This window comes from Lissotriton helveticus, chromosome 6 (assembly GCF_964261635.1).
Source record: "Lissotriton helveticus chromosome 6, aLisHel1.1, whole genome shotgun sequence".
NCBI classification, from domain to species: Eukaryota; Metazoa; Chordata; class Amphibia; order Caudata; family Salamandridae; genus Lissotriton; species Lissotriton helveticus.
This window is the reverse complement of record NC_136067.1, coordinates 1,640,192,704-1,640,211,063: the sequence shown is the minus strand read 5'-3', so window position 1 is coordinate 1,640,211,063 and position 18,360 is coordinate 1,640,192,704. Positions and strand designations below refer to the sequence as shown.

The following is an 18,360-nucleotide window of genomic DNA, read 5'->3' as shown; positions in this document are numbered from 1 at the left end:
TAAATATTATAACAACAGTTTGCCTAAAAACTGACTGACATTGTTCATTCAATGCGATGTTGAACACCTGCCAAATAATTAACTGTTTTAAGTTGGTTGAAATAAGACATACATTTTCATAAATGAGGATTTAATAAACCTAAATCACGGGGATCCTGCTAATCCCCTTGCTATTCCATGATACCTGCACCATTAATCTACACACTCTTTCTAGGTTTACATTTCCCTCTTGCCAATTTTCACCAAAACCCTTACCACTGTTGTGGAGATTCTGACTCCTCTGAAGCCTTCGGACTAGGTTCTGGAGATGGTGGCTGCCTCTTCCTCTCTTCTTCCTCTTGCAGTCTACGCACTTCCAATAACTCCAACTAGAAATCGCAATAACACTCATTTATAGAAGCAGGCAATTAATACTTCTAGGTCTTTCTACACAGCATATGCTAGACATGAATCTCAGCTCCTCATTAACAAACTAATAGACATGTGTTAAAATAATTAAGCAATCTAAAAAACAGGATTATGCCAGAAGTCAAAATGTATTTACCAGTTTTCTATAGCACCACTGCATTAAGTGGTAATAGAGCGCTTTACAATGAACAACAATAAATACATCAGTGTTTATAGAGGACAGTAAAACATAATAAGATGAGGAAAGTTTATAGGGGACACTAAACATTTTAAAGAATTTGATTCATACCAGGAGGGACTGGGGACCGGATTCACAGAGGTACTTTCGGCAGCAAATGTTCCTTCAAGGCAAAAGTACCTTTTTGTTTTTACACATGCCACAAAAAAGTATCCCTGGCAGGCGTTAATGACATACAATAAAATGTGTATTTGTAAAGAGCACGCTGACCCAGAGGGGAATCTTGCAATTAAATCATAGATGTTTCTTGTGACCCAACTCAATGCTATGTATTTTTCTACCCAGGGTAATAGGAACTTATGGGCGATGTCACATCACATTTCCAGGAGTCTGCCTAGAAAGCTGCACCTAGCTCAGCTTTCCAGACATACTACTGGGAACGTTTAGTAATTCTTGACAGTAGCAGATCTCACCGGTACCAAGGAGCAAATTTACTATTTTATTTGTGACGCAGGCCCATATTATTTATGATGCAATATATTTTTATGATGTTATGTCGTGTTGTGAGATGTTTTTAACGGTAAAGTGGCATGATTTGTTGTGGAGTATCTTAGTCATTTCCATCTTCCAATCTCCCACCCCTTTCCCTCTGTTTGTGCTGCTCTGCTCCTGTGTCTGCTCACTCGAAAATCATTTAACATTCACGTTGCCAATTGCTTAATTTTTCTGTTTCAAATACAAAGTAAGGTAAATAGCGGATGAAGCTTATTATTTAAGAAATTTGGCCTAAGTTTGCCTGGTCTCCGAGGGACAGCAGAACAAATTCCAGGAAGATTCAGTTTCAACACTGACGATCCTGCGAGCAACTGGTTTCAGTACAAGCATACAGGTTCAGCTCTAAAAACCAAGACTGATCATTCTGAAGAACGTATTAAATCACCCCATTAGAATACCATGGACAGACAGGATTTAATTAGGCGAGAGTGTGATGTCAGTTCTTGGTAAAAACATATACATGATTGAAAAGTATTCCTTAACCAAGAGCTGGTCTATTACCCATTCACATTAGCTCTGTATTCTCATAAGCCATTTGGATAAACTTAAGGATTGGCACCGTGAATCGAGAGAGGACCAAGTCACCTTGTGTACTCACAAAAAGCAGAAAGGGAGAATCCTGGATTTGGTATCCGATTCTGTTTAGTGAATATGAAGCCAAAAAATAGAAAATGGAGATCCAGCTTGTCAACTTCAAACAGAGTCGCCCATGAGTGTGTACTGGTTTGCACATGTTGTGGAGGAGTGGCTAAGTGAATGTTTGGAATGACTCAATGGTGGGAAAGATGTTGGCTAGTCTTGCTTACCCCCTGACCTCTAGAGTGAAAGTTCTCTTTGTAGTAGGAGAAGAAGGCATCAGAAGCAGGTAGTGTAGTGTGTAGTGCATTTGCTGCTATGTAGAAGCCAACTATGATGAATATACCACATCTCAATCTCGACTATCAAGATTGCTGCTATCAGTAGCAGATTGTTTCTAACCTATCTGTAAAAGTGGTATGTGACAGCGCAGTCACGTTGCTCATCTGTGTTGCTCCAACTGTCTTGCAAGGGTTTAGAGTACATGAATTCCTGGCTCTTGCGGTCTGAAGAACATATAAGTTGTGGTTTTAGCAAGCTTCTGGCTACACTGCTCATCTGCGTGCTGTGAATTTTCCTTCATAATTTTCTTTCCCAACAATCGCTCAGGCTTGATTTTCATGGAAGATTAGGAGAAGTGGAAACTCATTCGGTATGCATCAGGTTGGGGGCTGTATTTTCATGACCACATACTAAGGGTCATAATTGGTGAATAATCCCTTGTGAATCTGGTAGACAGGTGCATAACTGACCTGTTAGCAATGTACATTGAAACAATGCAATAAAGCTGGATAGATCATAAGGCAAGAGACTCAGATAAAACATTTCAGATAGGAATCCGTTAGAAACCGGTTATTTGTGCAAACAGCCTCCTCTCCAGTAGGACAACTGCAAAGTGTTCCGCCAGTTCATCAAAGCTCCAGATAAGGGAAATACTAGAGCACGAGTTTGAAAACCTCCATTCAGCACCGTTACACAGTGAACTTGGTTCCTAGAGAAGACAAACGGGACCTGTATAGGCAGTGAAAAGGAGACCAGCAATACTAAGTATCAGAAAAAAAGCAAATCCAAAGTGGGCACAAACTCAGTTTGCGAGCAAAGGCGTTGGGAATTAATCTTGCAACCCAAAGCGCTCAATTTTCAGTTAATGGTAGTTAAGTTCTGGAAGTTGATAGTGAAAATGTAAAAAAAAACAAATGTAATACTGAGAATGTACGCAATATGGGGTGCTGACTAGATAGCCCCATGGCAGTTCTATAATTGATTAAGTTATAAGGGTATGCTTGTAGCTAACTTGAGAAGGATGGCTTTCTTTAGTAAATGTATGTTGTACTATACACCTTCAAAAAGCCCCAAAATATACTCTGGGGTGGAATCCAGCTACTTTGGGTGCAAACACGCCAAAGGGGATTAGCTGCAAATGATGTTCACATGTAGGTGCCTCAAAAATGTTTGGCAGGGCATCTTTACTGAGGTTAGCCATTGAGTGGATTGTGTCATTACTTCGGGTGTGTATGGTGCATTGTTTAGACGATAGGACATTGTCAAATGATATTTATTTCAATACTAGTGGCTATATTATTAGTTTTGTTCAAGTGGAAGTCTGATTTGATTCCCTCAGTTTCTCAATGGATTTCAAAGATGCAAAAAAATTCAGATCCTGGAAGTTTTGTGTGCTAAAAGAGTGGGGTCCATAGGTCGATTAAACCAAATTTGGAGCAACTGGGAAAGGACATAGAAATATATTAGATGACAACAATTTAACTTACCTTTTTTACGAACTAGGCTCGAAGTGTAATCATGTGGGGAATGTTTGATAGGATATGTTAATGTTTACTATTAAGCAGGTGTTATGCTGTCGAGATAAAAAAAATAAAAATGAAATGGTCTGTAAATGATTTTCCATTTACTGCCTCTCTGAATAAACAAAAAGCAACAAAAAAAAAAGAATGTTTACGCTATAATTACGAATAAAGAAAAACCTGGCAACATATTTACAATATGAACCAAAAAAGTAATACAATTGTACGCACTGTAGTCAACCTTTCCAGCGCTGAAAATCTCTCATCCCATGTTGCTACAGATTTCTCAAAAGCTTCATGCCTCTTGATTAATTTTTCTACTTCGTCCACACTTTGACCAATTTCACGACTTGACAGGTACGGCTCTTGTCCCAGCAGCCACGCCTCTGCTACACTGGCATCTCTCGAAAACTGGTGCACCTCCAGAACTGATAAAGTGATGAAAAATGATTCAATACAGAACAATGCATGTTGTACACACAGTCATAATAAAACCAACAAGTCACATTAAAAAATAAGGGGTGGATCCCTTTGGAGCTCATGTAGGGTAAGAGATAGATTGGTGTGCACTTCAATTTGATCAGAGACATTCTAAAACTTTTTAAACCTAAGCCCATTTTATTTCTATTCTTGAATACCATACACTAAAACATTGAATATTCTGAATTTCATTATAATCCACACTACTGATTTGTTAACTGATAGGTCAAGTGCAACCTTCATGACCATCACCCTTTATGCATGACCCCTGCCAAGGTACCAGTGCAAATAAAAGTTATAACTATTGTACATAGGGAGAGGCAAATGGGCACTTTCCAAATTAGGGGATGCCTAGCAGAAGAGTCACCAGTGGCAGACTGGAAAGAGTACAAGTTGAATATGTACCCCAGACTGTTCTGTTCCATTCAGGGCATACTCAGGATCTAAAATGTGTTTCAACTCTTAGTAAAATATCTATGTGCCATTAAGATCACTAACTAGATCAAGCACAAACTGAACTATTTTTTTAAACTTTACGTAAACTCACCACAAGTACCTAAGAGGACTGTACACGTAACAATACAAGTACATATAACAGACAATCAGTAAATCAGCAATTTTCTAAATAAATAAATACAGAGCCTATGGTAAACAGTGTGTGTGTATGCATATATTTATATTCATATACACACACATATATACATTGTTGGACTTTGGCGGATCCCATTTCCAACATACATACATTTATTTGAATATGCATATTTTTGTATGATTATTCTAAAAAAACTTGTACTTTATAATTTCATAAAGAGCCATAACCTTGAAACAATTTAAAAAAGGAGGAAAGCAACTTCTGTAAACCAACAGGTACATGGTTGCACATAGTTCCGAATATTATTCTGTATGAGCTTTCCGCAAACTTGGAGGTCTCAGGCTGTACTAACAGAAATACATCTTAGCTTGTGGCAACCACCAGAAAAAAACATGTGTCAGCCTGCTAACATGGAGGAGTTGAGTGTCTGATTTAAAAGTAACAGAAGCAATTCTGAAGTTGATACAAACACAGGCAGGTAGCAATAGCTAGTGTAACTTTCAGACACCCGGTTAGCGTATCTCCTGAAATCGGTCTGGCGGCAGAACGAAAAAGTCTTGCTTAGAAATAATGGAGTTAGTGATGGTAGCAAGAAAAGGATCAATGAAACCTATTTGAGAGGCAAGCATGAGACAGACAGAAGTTGAGGAAATGCAGCCTTTGCATGGGAGTAAAACCTACCCATTTACCATAATGCTGATGCAATACCTCTTTCTCAATAACAACTTAATGAAAAGAGTAGGAGGAGTCAATGTGATCACATCGACTGCATTGTGGATGGGCATTGAATGCATCTCGGAAGAGAAGAGGAAGCACCACCTCTAAAAGGATGTCACAAAGTACATAAAACAGATGCACACACCAGCAGACATTTTAAGATGAAAAGCAGGCACCCCAACTAACATTTTTGTAAACATTCTGGAGGAAGTCACTTGAAAGTTTATAAGGAAGGCACTTAAAGCATTTTGGGAAAGTGTGAAATTCTTCCTTAGAGAGAATCCTCATAAATGATCCCTATACTGCTATCCAAAGTACTGTCATCTGCATTTTGGGTATAGGCAATAGGCAGAACTGAATACATGAGGATATGGTCTTTAAATCAATCTAGAAGGTTAAAGTACCCTCAGTCACCCGTCAACAACTGAGGGTGTGAGGTGACGGAGGAAAATTGTGTTCGTATATAACAATGAGGCCAAAGTTCAAGTTCCTTTATATGGCCACAATACATTGAGGTGATGTGCCAATATCATTTGATGGTATGGAAGAAAACAGGTTACTTACCTGTAACTTCAGTTATCCAGTATTGGTATCTTTCATAGATTCACATGCCTGAATCATTCCCCGTCGCCGAGGCTGGAGTCCCACGGTATATAAAAAAGCAGTGCCAAAGGTAAATTACAGTAGTAGGCCTAAGAGAAAGGCCTGAGGCCTAAACACTAGTAGCCTATCTACCTCATTATGCCAAAAGGTCCAAAGACTTTGTCCCAACCAATCAGCTTACAGCGCCCTCTAGAACACTCTCTGCAGAGCCAGTTCTACTCAGATTTTCGTTAGCACAAGTGGGAAACGAGTATCCCAAAAATAGAGAACTGACTCTCCGGGGAGGAGGGTGGGTGCATGTGAATCTATAAAAGATACCAATACTGGATAACTGAAGTTACAGGTAAGTAACTTGTTTTCTTATCCAGTATTGGGGTATCTTTCATAGATTCACATGCCTGAATTAGAGTACCAAGTAGTATGCCAGGTAAGAGTCGGCTTCGGATGGTGGGAGACGTATACTGATACTCTCCCAGATACACCATATTTAACAACTAACAAGTGTGAAGTAAGTACATTGTCAAAGTTAAAACATGACTAGATTCAAAAGGAGTAGTCAGAGTATCATCCAGGAAGAGTAACATCACACCTAATAAGTAGGCAAATTGAAATATGTCTATATACACATAATACACAGTCCATCTATAAATACGTTTGCACCTATATATATATATATATAAATATATATATATATATATATATATATATATATATATATATTAAAAAGTAGATTTTAACCACAAAATGAAGGAACCTGACGTTGATCCTATGGAAATAGATGACGTAAGACCGCTTGACCAACTGCTGCATCTTCTTGACTTGTCGATTGTAGGCAGTTATGTCTTGTAAATGTGTGGACATTCTTCCATGTCGCAGCAAGGCAAATATTTTCCAACGTCACTCTTGCAAATAACGCTGTAGACGCTGCTACAGCTCTTGTAGAATGAGACCTGATATTTCTCCGTAGTGGTCTGTTAGATTTGATATGGCAGAAATGGATTGCTGAGGCTATCCACCTGGAAATTGTGGCTTTAGTGACCGCTTTCCCCAGCGTAGTTTGACCATAAGCCACGATCAACTGATCTGATTTTCTGAAGGTTTTTGTCCTTTGTAGTTAAAACTTCAAACATCGCTTGACGTCCAAAGAATGCAGTGTTCTTTCCACCGGTGTAGTAGGATTTGGAAAGAAAGCTCTTAACTTCACTGGTTTATGTAAATGGAACTGTGATGGTACCTTGGGTATAAATGTTGGATTAGTTCGGAGAGTGACATAATCCTGTGAGAATGCAGGAAGGGTTCTTTTATAGTGAATGCTTGAATTTCACTTACTCTTCTGGCAGATGTTAGGGCTAGAAGTAAGGCGACCTTCCATGTGAGATACTTGAGGTTGGCTTTGTGAATAGGTTAGAATGGGTGTTTCATCAGTTGTGAGAGAACCGTTCCCATTCCGGTGGGGAAGGCCTAACCGGAGGATAAGCTCGGAAAAGACCTCTCATGAACTGTTTTATTAAAGATGAAGAACACAGTGAGGGAATGTTAGCCAGCTTCCTGAACCTGGATAGAGGCGCTAGATGGACCTTTATTGATGAAAAGGAAAGACCAGAGCGAGCCAAATGTAATAGATAAGTAAGATTTTTTTCTGCAGGAGCTTTAATCGGGTGTTAAGTGTTTGAGATACACCAAGAGCAAAATCGCTTCCATTTAAGACTATAAGTCTTCAATGTGCTTTGGGCACGCGCCTTTCTTAAAATGTCATGGCAATCCTGAGGAATATGAAGTTCTTGAAACTCTAAGAAGTCAGGAGCCATGCGTGTAATTTCAGAGATTGAGGATCTAGGTGAAGTATCTGTCCCTCGTTGCGCGATAGCAGTGTTGGAGTCGGAAGAAGACGGATTGGAGGCTCCTGGGATAGTAACATGAGCTCCTGGAACCAATACTGGCCCACCTGGGGGCAATCAGGATGAGACAGCAGCTCTCCAACTTGATCTTGCGCAACACCCTTGGAATCAACGGGATCGGAGGAAAAGCGTAAGCACAAATCCCTGACCATCGCATGGACAGGGCATTCCCTCTTGATCCCTGTTGAGGGTATCTGCTGGCGTAATACCGGCATTTTTTTGTTCTGCTGTGTTGCAAACAAGTCCAATGTTGGTTTGCCCCAAGCCTGGAACACTCTGTTTAATTGAATGTTGTCTAATTCCCACTCGTGGCAGTCTGGTATAGATCTGCTGAGATTGTCCGCTAGAGTATTGTGGAGGCCCTTGACATGTTCTGCTTTGAGAGTTATGTTGTGAAGTGTAAGCCATTCCCATAACTCCTGAGCTTCCTTTGATAGCGCAGCTGATCTTGTTCCTCCTTGCTTGTTCACATAAAGCGTGCTGGTGGTATTGTCTGTGCGGACCAGAACTGAAGATCCTGCGATTCTGGGAAGGAACGCCTGCAAGGATAGAAAGATGGCTCTCAATTCCAGACTGTTGATGTGACATTGTCTGTATTTCTGAGACCATTGGCCTTGTACTTGTAAATCTTGGAGCTGACCTCTCCATCCTTCCATGGACGCATCCGTTGTCAGAATGAAGTCCGGAGGAATCTGCATGAACGTGAGCCCTTGCTTCAGATTGTGCAGTTGCGACCACCATTGAAGAGCATCCACCATGCGTGGGGTGACTTTGATGATGTCGTCAAAGGAGCCTGTCACTTGTTCCCATTGAAGATGTAGTTCTTCCTGTAAAGGCCGCATTTTCAGACGCGCCAGTGGGATGAGATTTATGGCTGAGGAACACATTCCCAGGAGTGAAGCGAACAGGCAAACAGAAAGTGACTTTCTTTTTGACACTTGAATTGCTCATTTCTGTAGGCGGAGTGGTCTTTCTTGAGACAAGAATGCTTTGCACTGCATTGTGTCTAGACGAGCACCTAAGAAAGGCAGGATCCTTTTCTGAAGTAATTGGGATTTGCTTGTGTTCACAGTGAGACCCAGGGATGCAAAGAGATTGCGTCGCGTTGTCATGTCATTCTGTACACTGTTCTTTGAAGGACCTTTGATTAGCCAATCGTCCAAGTACGGGAAGACCTGGCTTCCCCAAGAACGTAACGTCGCTGCTAGCGGAGCCAGGCCCTTCGTGAAAATCCTTGGAGCCGATTTGAGGCCAAATGCGAGCACTTTGAACTGATAGTGGGCGCCAGCCACAGTGAATCGGAGGTACTTTCGATGTTTTGGATGGATTGGGATGTGAAGTATGCGTCTTCCGTGTCCAAGGAAGCCATAAAATCTCCCTCGTTCAGGCAGCTTAGAATCTCTGAAACGGTGACCATGTGAAAACCCCGTTTCTTGAGATACCTGTTGAGGTTGCGCCGGTCCAGAATCTGTCGCCATTCCCCTGATTTCTTCTTTATGAAGGAAAAAAACAGAATAGAAGCCTGTCCGCCTCCGATGAATTGGGACTTTTTCTATAGCATTCTTGAGGAACATTGAATAAACCTCCTTGAACAATAAGTGAAGAGGAGGGGGAGGGGGTCCCTTGGGCGGAGTAGTTGGTGGTTTGGTGACAAACTCTAGGGTGTGTCCATGTTGAACGAGGTCTAGCACCCATTGGTCGGAGGTAATCTGTTGCCACTGTTGTAGGAAACAAGATATTTTAGCGCCCACAGGGAGGGGAGGAAATATGGATGGCCCCCGGCTGATCTCACTGCTTTCTGTGAGTATCTCGCCCTGGATTGTTGGAGCGTTTTCGGCCTCCTTGGCGAGAGAAACCAGCCGTATTAGATTGGCGGTATGAAGATTGGTAATTTTGCCGGTATTGAGGCTAATATTGTTTGTTTTGCTGATGGTAACTTCCTCTAGAGGAGTAGCCACGCCCTCTAGCACCTCTAAAAGACCCTCTCTTGTACTGCAGGGAACCCAAAGACCTTGCGGTATCAGTGTCCGTCTTGATTGCCTGGAAGGCTTTGTCTATATGTTTTCCAAACATAGACTCGCCATCGTAGGCCATATCCTGAATATTTAGTTGAACCTCAGGCCGGAAGGTGGTAGCCTTCAACCAGCCCTGACGCCCGAGAACTGCAGCCCCAGCTAATTGCCTAAAATTTGTGTTCACAATATCCAAGGCGCAGTCGATAGTTTCTGCAGCTGCGCTCTCTCCCTCCATCAAGATCTTCCGAGCCTCTTGACGTTTATCCTCTGGGATTAGGTCAATCAGACCAGCCATGTCTGACCACATTTGGCGATCATAACGTCCTATGATCGCCAAAGAATTTGCTACCCTGATGGAGGCGGCAGCCATGGTAGAGAATTTCTTACCAATAAGGTCCAGACGACGTCCTTCTTTATCTGGTGGCGTAGTGATGGGAGTGGCTGTTTTTTTAAATCTTTGTTGTGCAGCCTGTGAAATGAACGAATCTGGCCGCGGGTGACCAATAAGGCAGGAGCGGCTATTGATCGGAGCACGATATTTTTTTATCAATCCGTGGAAGCACGGCAGGCACAGAAGCAGGATTTTTCATTATTTTGATGCCCTCCTTCCATATGTAGTCTATTATTGGAATGGCTCTGGAAACCTTTCTAGTGTCCTCTTTGACATTGTGTAGAAAACACTTTGATTGTTCCACTGTTACTGGCAGTTGAAACCTATCCGCAGCTCGCTGCATAAGGTTATGAAACCCACCTATGTGTTCTGGTGGTGAGTCAGATGGTTGTGGAGTTGGTGCCGACGGCATGGGGATAACATAAGAATCCCACGGACCCAAAGGAGGATTTTCTGGTAATTCGCCTTCTTCTACTTCCTCATCAGATGTACCCCGAATTTGAGTAGGCAAAACAGGCTGTTGAGGTTCCGTGACCGGAGATATAGGTGCTGGAATCTCAGGTTGAGGAATAGGGTCTGGAACTGCCGCAGGCAGAGGTGGTGAAATGACCTGCTGTGGTGGAAAATGTGGACTATAATCTGCCAACATGGCCTGTATGAAGTTCGGGGGCAGATGGCTGGACTCTGAAGCCCGAGACTGCCTTTGGTATTCTGAACGATGAGAAACAACAATGTCCTCCTGATAGTAATGTTCAGTGTAATCTTCATCCTCCTCATCATCTTGACACTTAATGTTTAATTCCGAAGGATGGTGAGCTATTCCAAAAGCTCCTTCGTAGTCATCATCATCATAGTCATCCCCCTCTTCATGAGCATAAGTGTCGAGGAGGTGAGATGGCGTAAGTGGTGAGATGTAAGAACATTCTTGTCTTTGGAAAGATCTTAGTTGAAAAACCTTCGAGGAGACAGGCGGAGAAATTTTTTGTATTGCTACTAAAGGCTTTGTAGAAGCAATATCTATAGTCGTAGATGTTATGGTAGACAACTGAGGCAGTGGAGACAGAGTTGCTGTCAAAGGCCTCTTTATTTTTTTATTTATTTTCAAAGTTTTATATGGCGTGAACCAGATCCTTACAGATATCAGAGAGCTTTACAAAAAGACAAATAGGGCATGGCAGACAGTGTAGTACAGTGGAAAGATAGGCAGTCAAACAATATTTACAAAGTTTTTGTTCAAGTGCATTTAGCTATAAGGATCGATTTGACTTCCTTTTTGAAGGATGCAGTGGATGAGATAAGTCTAGTTTCTGGAGGGAGGGCATTCCAGATCCTGGGAGCCATCCCTGAGAAGGAGCGTTTGTAAGTTTTTTTCTTGTGGAATCTTTGTGGTTTTAGGAGGAGAGTTTGTGCGTTTCTTGTTGCTCTTGAGCCTCCTGAGATTGTCAATTTCTGAGCAATGTAACTGGGGGAGTTGTGGTGTAAGGCCTTGTGTGTGATGCACGCGATTTTCAGGTGTATTCGGGCTTCGTATGATAGCCAGTTCAGAGATTTTAAGTTGGAGGAGATGTGTGAGCGCTTTTTAGATCCAGTGATGAGCCTTGCTGCCGCATTGATGGAGGCTCTTAATGGTGCATTTGTAGATAGGGGGAGGCCGCAGAGGGCGGTACTTCCATAATCAATCCGAGGGATAACTAGCTCTTGGACTGCAGATCGCAGGTCGTTGGTTGGGAGGAAGGGTTTCAGTTTCCTCAAGGTGTTGATTTGGAAATTAGCTCCCTTCGTTGCATTGCTGATATGTCGTTGCATATTGAGATTGGAGTCGAGGGTTATACCTAAGGATTTTGCAGAGTCTACAATGGTAGGTTGGACGTTAAATGCATTGAGGTGTTTAAGCCAGTCTTGAGCGATGGGGATTTTGGAGGGGGGGTGGGGGGGCTATTAGTAGGAATTCAGTCTTTAGAGCATTAAGTTTGAGATGGTTCTCTGCCAGCTATGCTTGTGTGTTCTTCAGCGTTGCGTTGAGAAGTTTGATGTCTTCCGGGGATTGAAGTTTGAGGTAGAGTTGGGTATCGTCCGCGTACATGTACATTTACATGTAGAATTGTTCATTAGAGGCATGAAGCATTGCGGTGAGTGGCTCCATGACTAGATTGAACAGGGTTGGGGATAAGGATGATCCTTGCGGGACTCCTAATGTTACTGGAACGGGGCTGGACATAGTGTTGTTCATTTTGAATTTCTGAGTACGGTTATGAAGGAAGGAGGTGAACCATTTGAGTACAGTCCCTGAAATACCCATTCTGGTGTTCAACAGATCAAGTAAGTTCTCGTGTTTGACCGTGTCGAACGCTGATGAAAGGTCGAGTAGTATGAGGAGGCAGGTACCATTTTGTTCAAGAATTTGAAGCACGTCATCTATAATGTGTGACATGGCTGATTCAGTGCTGTGGCCTGCACGGAAGCCGGATTGATATCGGTTGAGGAGGTCAAAGTGATCGATGTGTTTAGTCAGTTGGAGTTGAACACATTTTCTAGCAATTTGGCTAAAGTAGGGATGTTGGAGATAGGGCGATAGTTATTAAGCTAGAGTCAGCTGTAGGTTTCTTTAGTATGGGCGATACTTGTCCCACTTTGAGGGAGCAGGCCTTGTTGCTCCCTCAAAGGATGCAGCCTTGTTGAAGGGAGCTATTAATGATTTTGGTCCAGAGTGGGAGAAGCCAAGGGCAGAGATCCTTTACAGCGTTTGCAGGTAGAGGGTCAGATAGGTGGTTGGAGGGCTTCAGGGTACTAAGGATCTTGCCTATGGAGTATTCTGTGTAGGTATCAAAGGATGACCAAGTAGCATCGTTTTCTAGTTAGCTGGGTGTTTTGTTGTGGGGGCTGGAGTAAAGGTTTAGATCCGTGAGGAGATCGTTCTTGATGTTGACTGTTTTTATATTGAAGAAGGTAGAGAATTCTTCACATGATGGTAGAGTGCTGGACATGTTAGATAGTCGTCGTGGTTCGTCCTTGGATTGAGATTTGATTAGTTCAAAGAATTACTTTGGTCGGTTTTTTGCTTGGTCTAGTTGATGGCTAAAGAAGTCAGCTTTCGATCTTTTGATTCTCCTGAAGAACAATAGTTACTTACCTGTAATCTGTGGTTCTCCAGTATTGGTGTCTTTCATAGATTCACATGCCTGAATCATTCCCCGTCGTCGGAGTAGGAGTCCCACGGTATATAAAAAAGCAGTAATAAGCCATTTGTACATAGCAAATAACAGTTATAATAAACCAGGAAGTGAAGTAGCCTCAGCTACCAATGAAAAAACTTCCACATTAGTGACTATCCAAGTCATTATGTTAGACCAAACTGCAGCCAATCAGGCCACAGCTCCCACCTAGGTATTCTCCCCAGAGACCCAGGCTGTCAGATTTTTGTAGCACTGGAGTGTACCAGAGTATATACAGCTATATCATAACAGTCTGGGTGAGACTCTGAGGGGAGGTGGGTGGGTGCATGTGAATCTATGAAAGACACCAATACTGGAGAACCACAGATTACAGGTAAGTAACTATTGTTCTTCTCCAGTATTTGGGGTGTCTTTCATAGATTCACATGCCTGAATCCGAGTAGTTAGCAGTAATACAATATCTCGCTCTTATACGCCAAAAACATAGTTATCATGCATAGAAAGAAAGCAATGCAACATCATAAGAAAGCGTAAAGAGTGCAAAGGAGGTGGGAGAGATCACCAGAGGCTCACCTTACTGAAACAGATTTCGCAGGACTGCTCTCCCCACCGAGGCATCGGTGTCGTTTGAAGAATCCAGACAGTAATGCCTCGTGAATGTGTGTCTGCTGGACCATGTTGCTGCTCTGCAAATATGCGGGAGAGGCACACCAGCAAACAACGCAGTTGAAGAGGAGACTGCTCTTGTAGAATGGGCTCTAGGTAAGGTCTGTAAGGGTTTACCTGCTTGTTGATGGCAGAGCCCTATCGTGGATGAGACCCACCTGGCGATAGTCTGTTTAGTAACAGCACAGCCTTGTCTTGGTCTGCCATATGCCACAAATAGCTGATCCGTCTTCCTGATGGCAGCTGTTCTTGAAAGATCAAATTTAAGGCATCTCTTAATGTCTAATGTGTGTAAAGTCCGCTCAGCTGGTGACTGCGGATTGGGAAAAAATGTCTTAAGTATCACTGGCTCATTGAGATGAAAATCCGATGGCACTTTAGGCATGTACTTCGGGTTGGTGCGTAGTATCACAGAGTCAGGTGTGAATTGCAAGAATGGTGGCTTAATGGTGAATGCTTGCATGTCACTCACTCGTCTGGCTGATGTTAGTGCCAGCAGTAATGCAACCTTCCAAGTGATGAACTTGAGATCGACCTTATGGATAGGCTCAAAGGGATGGCGAAGAAGCTGTGCTAGGACTATATTCAAATGCCAAGATGGAGGTGGCCGGCGTACAGGTGGAAACATACGAAATAAACCTTTAAAGAATTGTTGTATTATCCTTGAGGAGTATAGAGAAGTCTTACCGTCCTGACGGTATCGTGATATGGCGGCTAAGAACACTTTAAGTGTTGAGTGCGCCAAACCTGATTTAGCGAGCTGCAAAAAGAAGGGCAATATCGCTTCTGGCTTCGCAGTCATTGGATGCAAATTCATAGTTTGGCACCAAACACAGAAACGTTTCCACTTTAGTTTGTAAGTTTTGTTTGTGGAAGGCGCCCTAGCATTGGCCAGGACTTCCTGACAGTCTTGTGGAATGTTCAAGTGCGCAAACTCATGGTGTTGAGGAGCCAAGCCGATAATTTCAGAGATTGAGGGTCTGGATGAAACACCTTGCCTTCCTGAATTGTTAGAAGGTGTGGAATTCGGGGCAGTTGGATTGGCTCGCACTCTGATAGAAGGAGAAGCTGCGTGAACCAATATTGTCGTGGCCACCGTGGAGCAATCAGGATAATTCGACACGGTTGCTTTCTCATTTTCTTGATGACTTTGGGTATTAACGGAATTGGCGGGAAGGCGTAGGCAAAGATCCGTTCCCAATTGAGTGATAGAGCGTCCCCGCAAGAGTCCCTGTGGGGAATCCAGCTCGCAAATTGAGTACATTTCTTGTTCTGATAAGTTGCAAACAGGTCCAGATCGGGGAGACCCCACCTCTGGAAGATCCGATCCAGCGCTGGCTGATGCAGTTCCCATTCGTGAGTGCTGTTCTTGGATCTGCTCAGCGAATCTGCCAGTACATTGGCTACTCCCGGAACATGCACTGCTGACAAGTTGATGTCGTGATCCAGAGCCCAAGTCCAGATCTCTTGAGCCTGTTGAGACAACCGGGCTGATCTTGTGCCCCCCTGCTTGTTCAGGTAATGCATGCTCGTTGTGTTGTCTGTTCGAATCAACACTGTGGAGCCTTGTAGGATTGCCAGAAAGGATTTTAGGGCGAGGAAAATGGCTCGTAATTCCAGCAGATTGATGTGCCATTTCTTCTGTTGAGCGTCCCATTTGCCGCTGATCGTCATCCCTTGAAGGTGAGCGCCCCAACCTTCTAGGGAGGCATCCGTGGTTAATATGAATCTTGGGATTTCTGCGAGGAAGGCACAGCCGATTTGTAGGTGGCGTGTCTGACTCCACCACAGGATTGTGTCCTTCATTCGAGGCGTCAGTGTAATGATATCCTCGAAGGACCCCGATATCTGCACCCATTGGTGACTGAGTTCCTCTTGTAATGGTCTCATCCTCAGACGACAGTTTGGAGTGAGAGGGATGCACGAAGAGATCATCCCTAGGAAAGATTTGAATCTCCGAACAGAAACGTACTCTTTTCTGAGGAGTGTGGTTGCCATCGTTCTGATCTTTTTCTGCCTTTCGTTTGAAATGAAGACCTGGGCGAGCTTGGAATCCAGCGTTGCTCCTAAGAAGGACTTTCTTTGAGATGGAATCAGATCTGATTTCTCGAAGTTCACTGAAAACCCCAGGCTTTGAAACAGGCAAAGGCATTTTTGGACATGGTCGTTTGCTGTGGCGTAGGAATTGGCCTTGATAAGGCAATCGTCCAGATAAGGGTATATTTGAATTCCCTGCAATCGTAGGTGCGCCGCTACGGGTGCTAGCATTTTCGTGAATACCCTCGGGGCTGAACGTAGTCCAAAGGGAAGCACCTTGAATTGGAAATCCCTGCCAGCCACTCTGAACCTTAGGAACTTCCTGTGTCTGGGGAAGATAGGGACGTGGAAGTAGGCATCCTGAAGGTCGAGTGTTGCCAAGTGGTCCCCTTCTGCCAAAAACTGTAGGATCTCTTGGAGTGTTAACATTCTGAACGTTAATTTTTTGATGAATTTGTTCAGGGCACGCAAATCGAGGATTGGGCGCCATTCCCCAGATTTTTTGCGTATCAAGAAAAAACGAGAGTAAAAACCTGTCCCTCTCTGGTGTCGAGGTACTCTCTCGATTGCCCCTTTTCGAATCATGGAATTGATTTGGATGAAGAGCTCCTTGAGGTGTGCTGGGGGCGGCCCTTTTGGAGGAGAATTTGGAGGGGTTTTTACAAATTCTAAAATGTGTCCCTTGGATACCACATCCAGCACCCATTTGTCTGTAGTAATCTTGGACCATTTTGAGTAATGTAGGGATATTCTTCCTCCAATTCGTTTTTGGCGGGGACACTTTGGCGGCAGGAAGTGAACCTCACTTCTTGTTGGTGTTATCTCTTCCCCGATATGTTGCTTTTCCTCGGGGCTGTGCGTAAGAGTTTCGTCTTTGGCCATAAGGCTGTTGCTTATATGGCTGGTACCTCTGTGTGTTTTGAGAAGTGGTGTAGTTGCGCTGTTGGTAATATCCTCCCCTATTGGAGAAGTTTCCCCTTCCTCTTGCGCCACGAAAGGAAGATTTTCGAAACTGCAGAGTGCCCAAAGATCGTGCAGTTTCAGTATCCTTCTTTATGGCCTGCAAAGCCTCATCCACGTGCGAGCCGAATAGGAACTCGCCATCATAAGCCATATTTAGGACCTTGGACTGTACTTCATGTCTAAAGGATGTAGATTTCAACCATCCTTCTCTCCGAAGGACCGCGGCTCCTGCCAATTGTCTGAAGCCTGTAGCTGCTACATCCACTGCAGCGTCAATGATCTCTGACGACGCACACTCCCCTTCTTGTAGAATTTTGATAGCCTCAGACCGGTCCGGTTCAGACAGTTTCTTAATATAAGGCGAAATGTCAGACCACATTTGCCTATCGTATCGGCCAAGATTCGCCATAGAATTAGCAACCCTTACTGTGGTTGCTGCAATTGTGGAAACTTTTTTGCCAATGGTATCGAGTCGTCTTCCGTCTCTGTCTGTAGGCGTGGAGATTTGAGATGATGGGTTTTTCGCCCTTTTTTGAGCTGCTTGTGCAATGACCGAGTCTGTCTTGGCCTGTCCAATCAGGCAAGCCGGTGAAGAAGCAGGCGCTCTGTACTTTTTATCCACTCGTGGCAAAACTGGAGGTAAAGAGTTTGGAGTGGCCATGATCTTTAGACCTTCTTTCCAAATAAACTCTATGATCGGTATCGACCAACTCTGTCTTTGGGACAGATTTTTGAAATCATACAGGAAACAATCATCCTGTTTTGTCTCCATGGTAATGAGAAATCGTTTGGTAGCGTTATCCATAATCCTATGGAAATTTGCAATATCCACCGGTGGTGATTCAGCCTTCGGCTGTTCATCTGGAGCAGGGGAGTCAGCCTGATAATCCTCATACTCCGACGAATCCGAGTCATCCAATTCTCCTTCTTCCTGAGCCTCCTCTTCAGAATTTTCATCCACCGGGTGATTAGATGGTACCGGCATGGATGGGGCATGTACCGATTCTTCCATGGTAGGAGGGACTGAATGCGGAGTTCCTCTAGGTGGGGGGGAAGTGATGTGTGATTCGCCCGATTCCGAGGGCGGAAAACGTTGATAGTAATCATCCAGCATGGACATTAAATTTCTAAATAATTCCATGGGCATTTGTGTCCCTGATGGTGGTGCAGGATCCAACACTGTCTGTTGCGTCACCTGCTCCTCTTCCTCCTGTTCCTTAACGTGTATGAGCAAGTCAGATGGACTCGTAGCTGCCGGAAATAATTCTGCACCAGAGTCCTCGTCTGAATCCAAGAGCCTGTCTGG

At 43.5% G+C, this 18,360-nt stretch overlaps 1 protein-coding gene across 3 annotated transcripts in view; it reads right to left on the bottom strand.

Moving 5' to 3' along the window:
* Positions 1 to 18,360, bottom strand: part of SPTBN1 (spectrin beta, non-erythrocytic 1) — a 503,123-nt gene that overhangs the window by 51,074 nt on the left and 433,689 nt on the right. For all 3 annotated transcript variants that reach the window (XM_078649481.1, XM_078649482.1, XM_078649483.1), the window contains 2 exons: positions 3,751 to 3,947; positions 256 to 368 (listed from right to left, as the gene is read on the bottom strand). In XM_078649481.1, the coding sequence (XP_078505607.1) occupies positions 256 to 368; positions 3,751 to 3,947 (310 nt within the window). The remainder of the gene's footprint in view (positions 1 to 255; positions 369 to 3,750; positions 3,948 to 18,360) is intronic.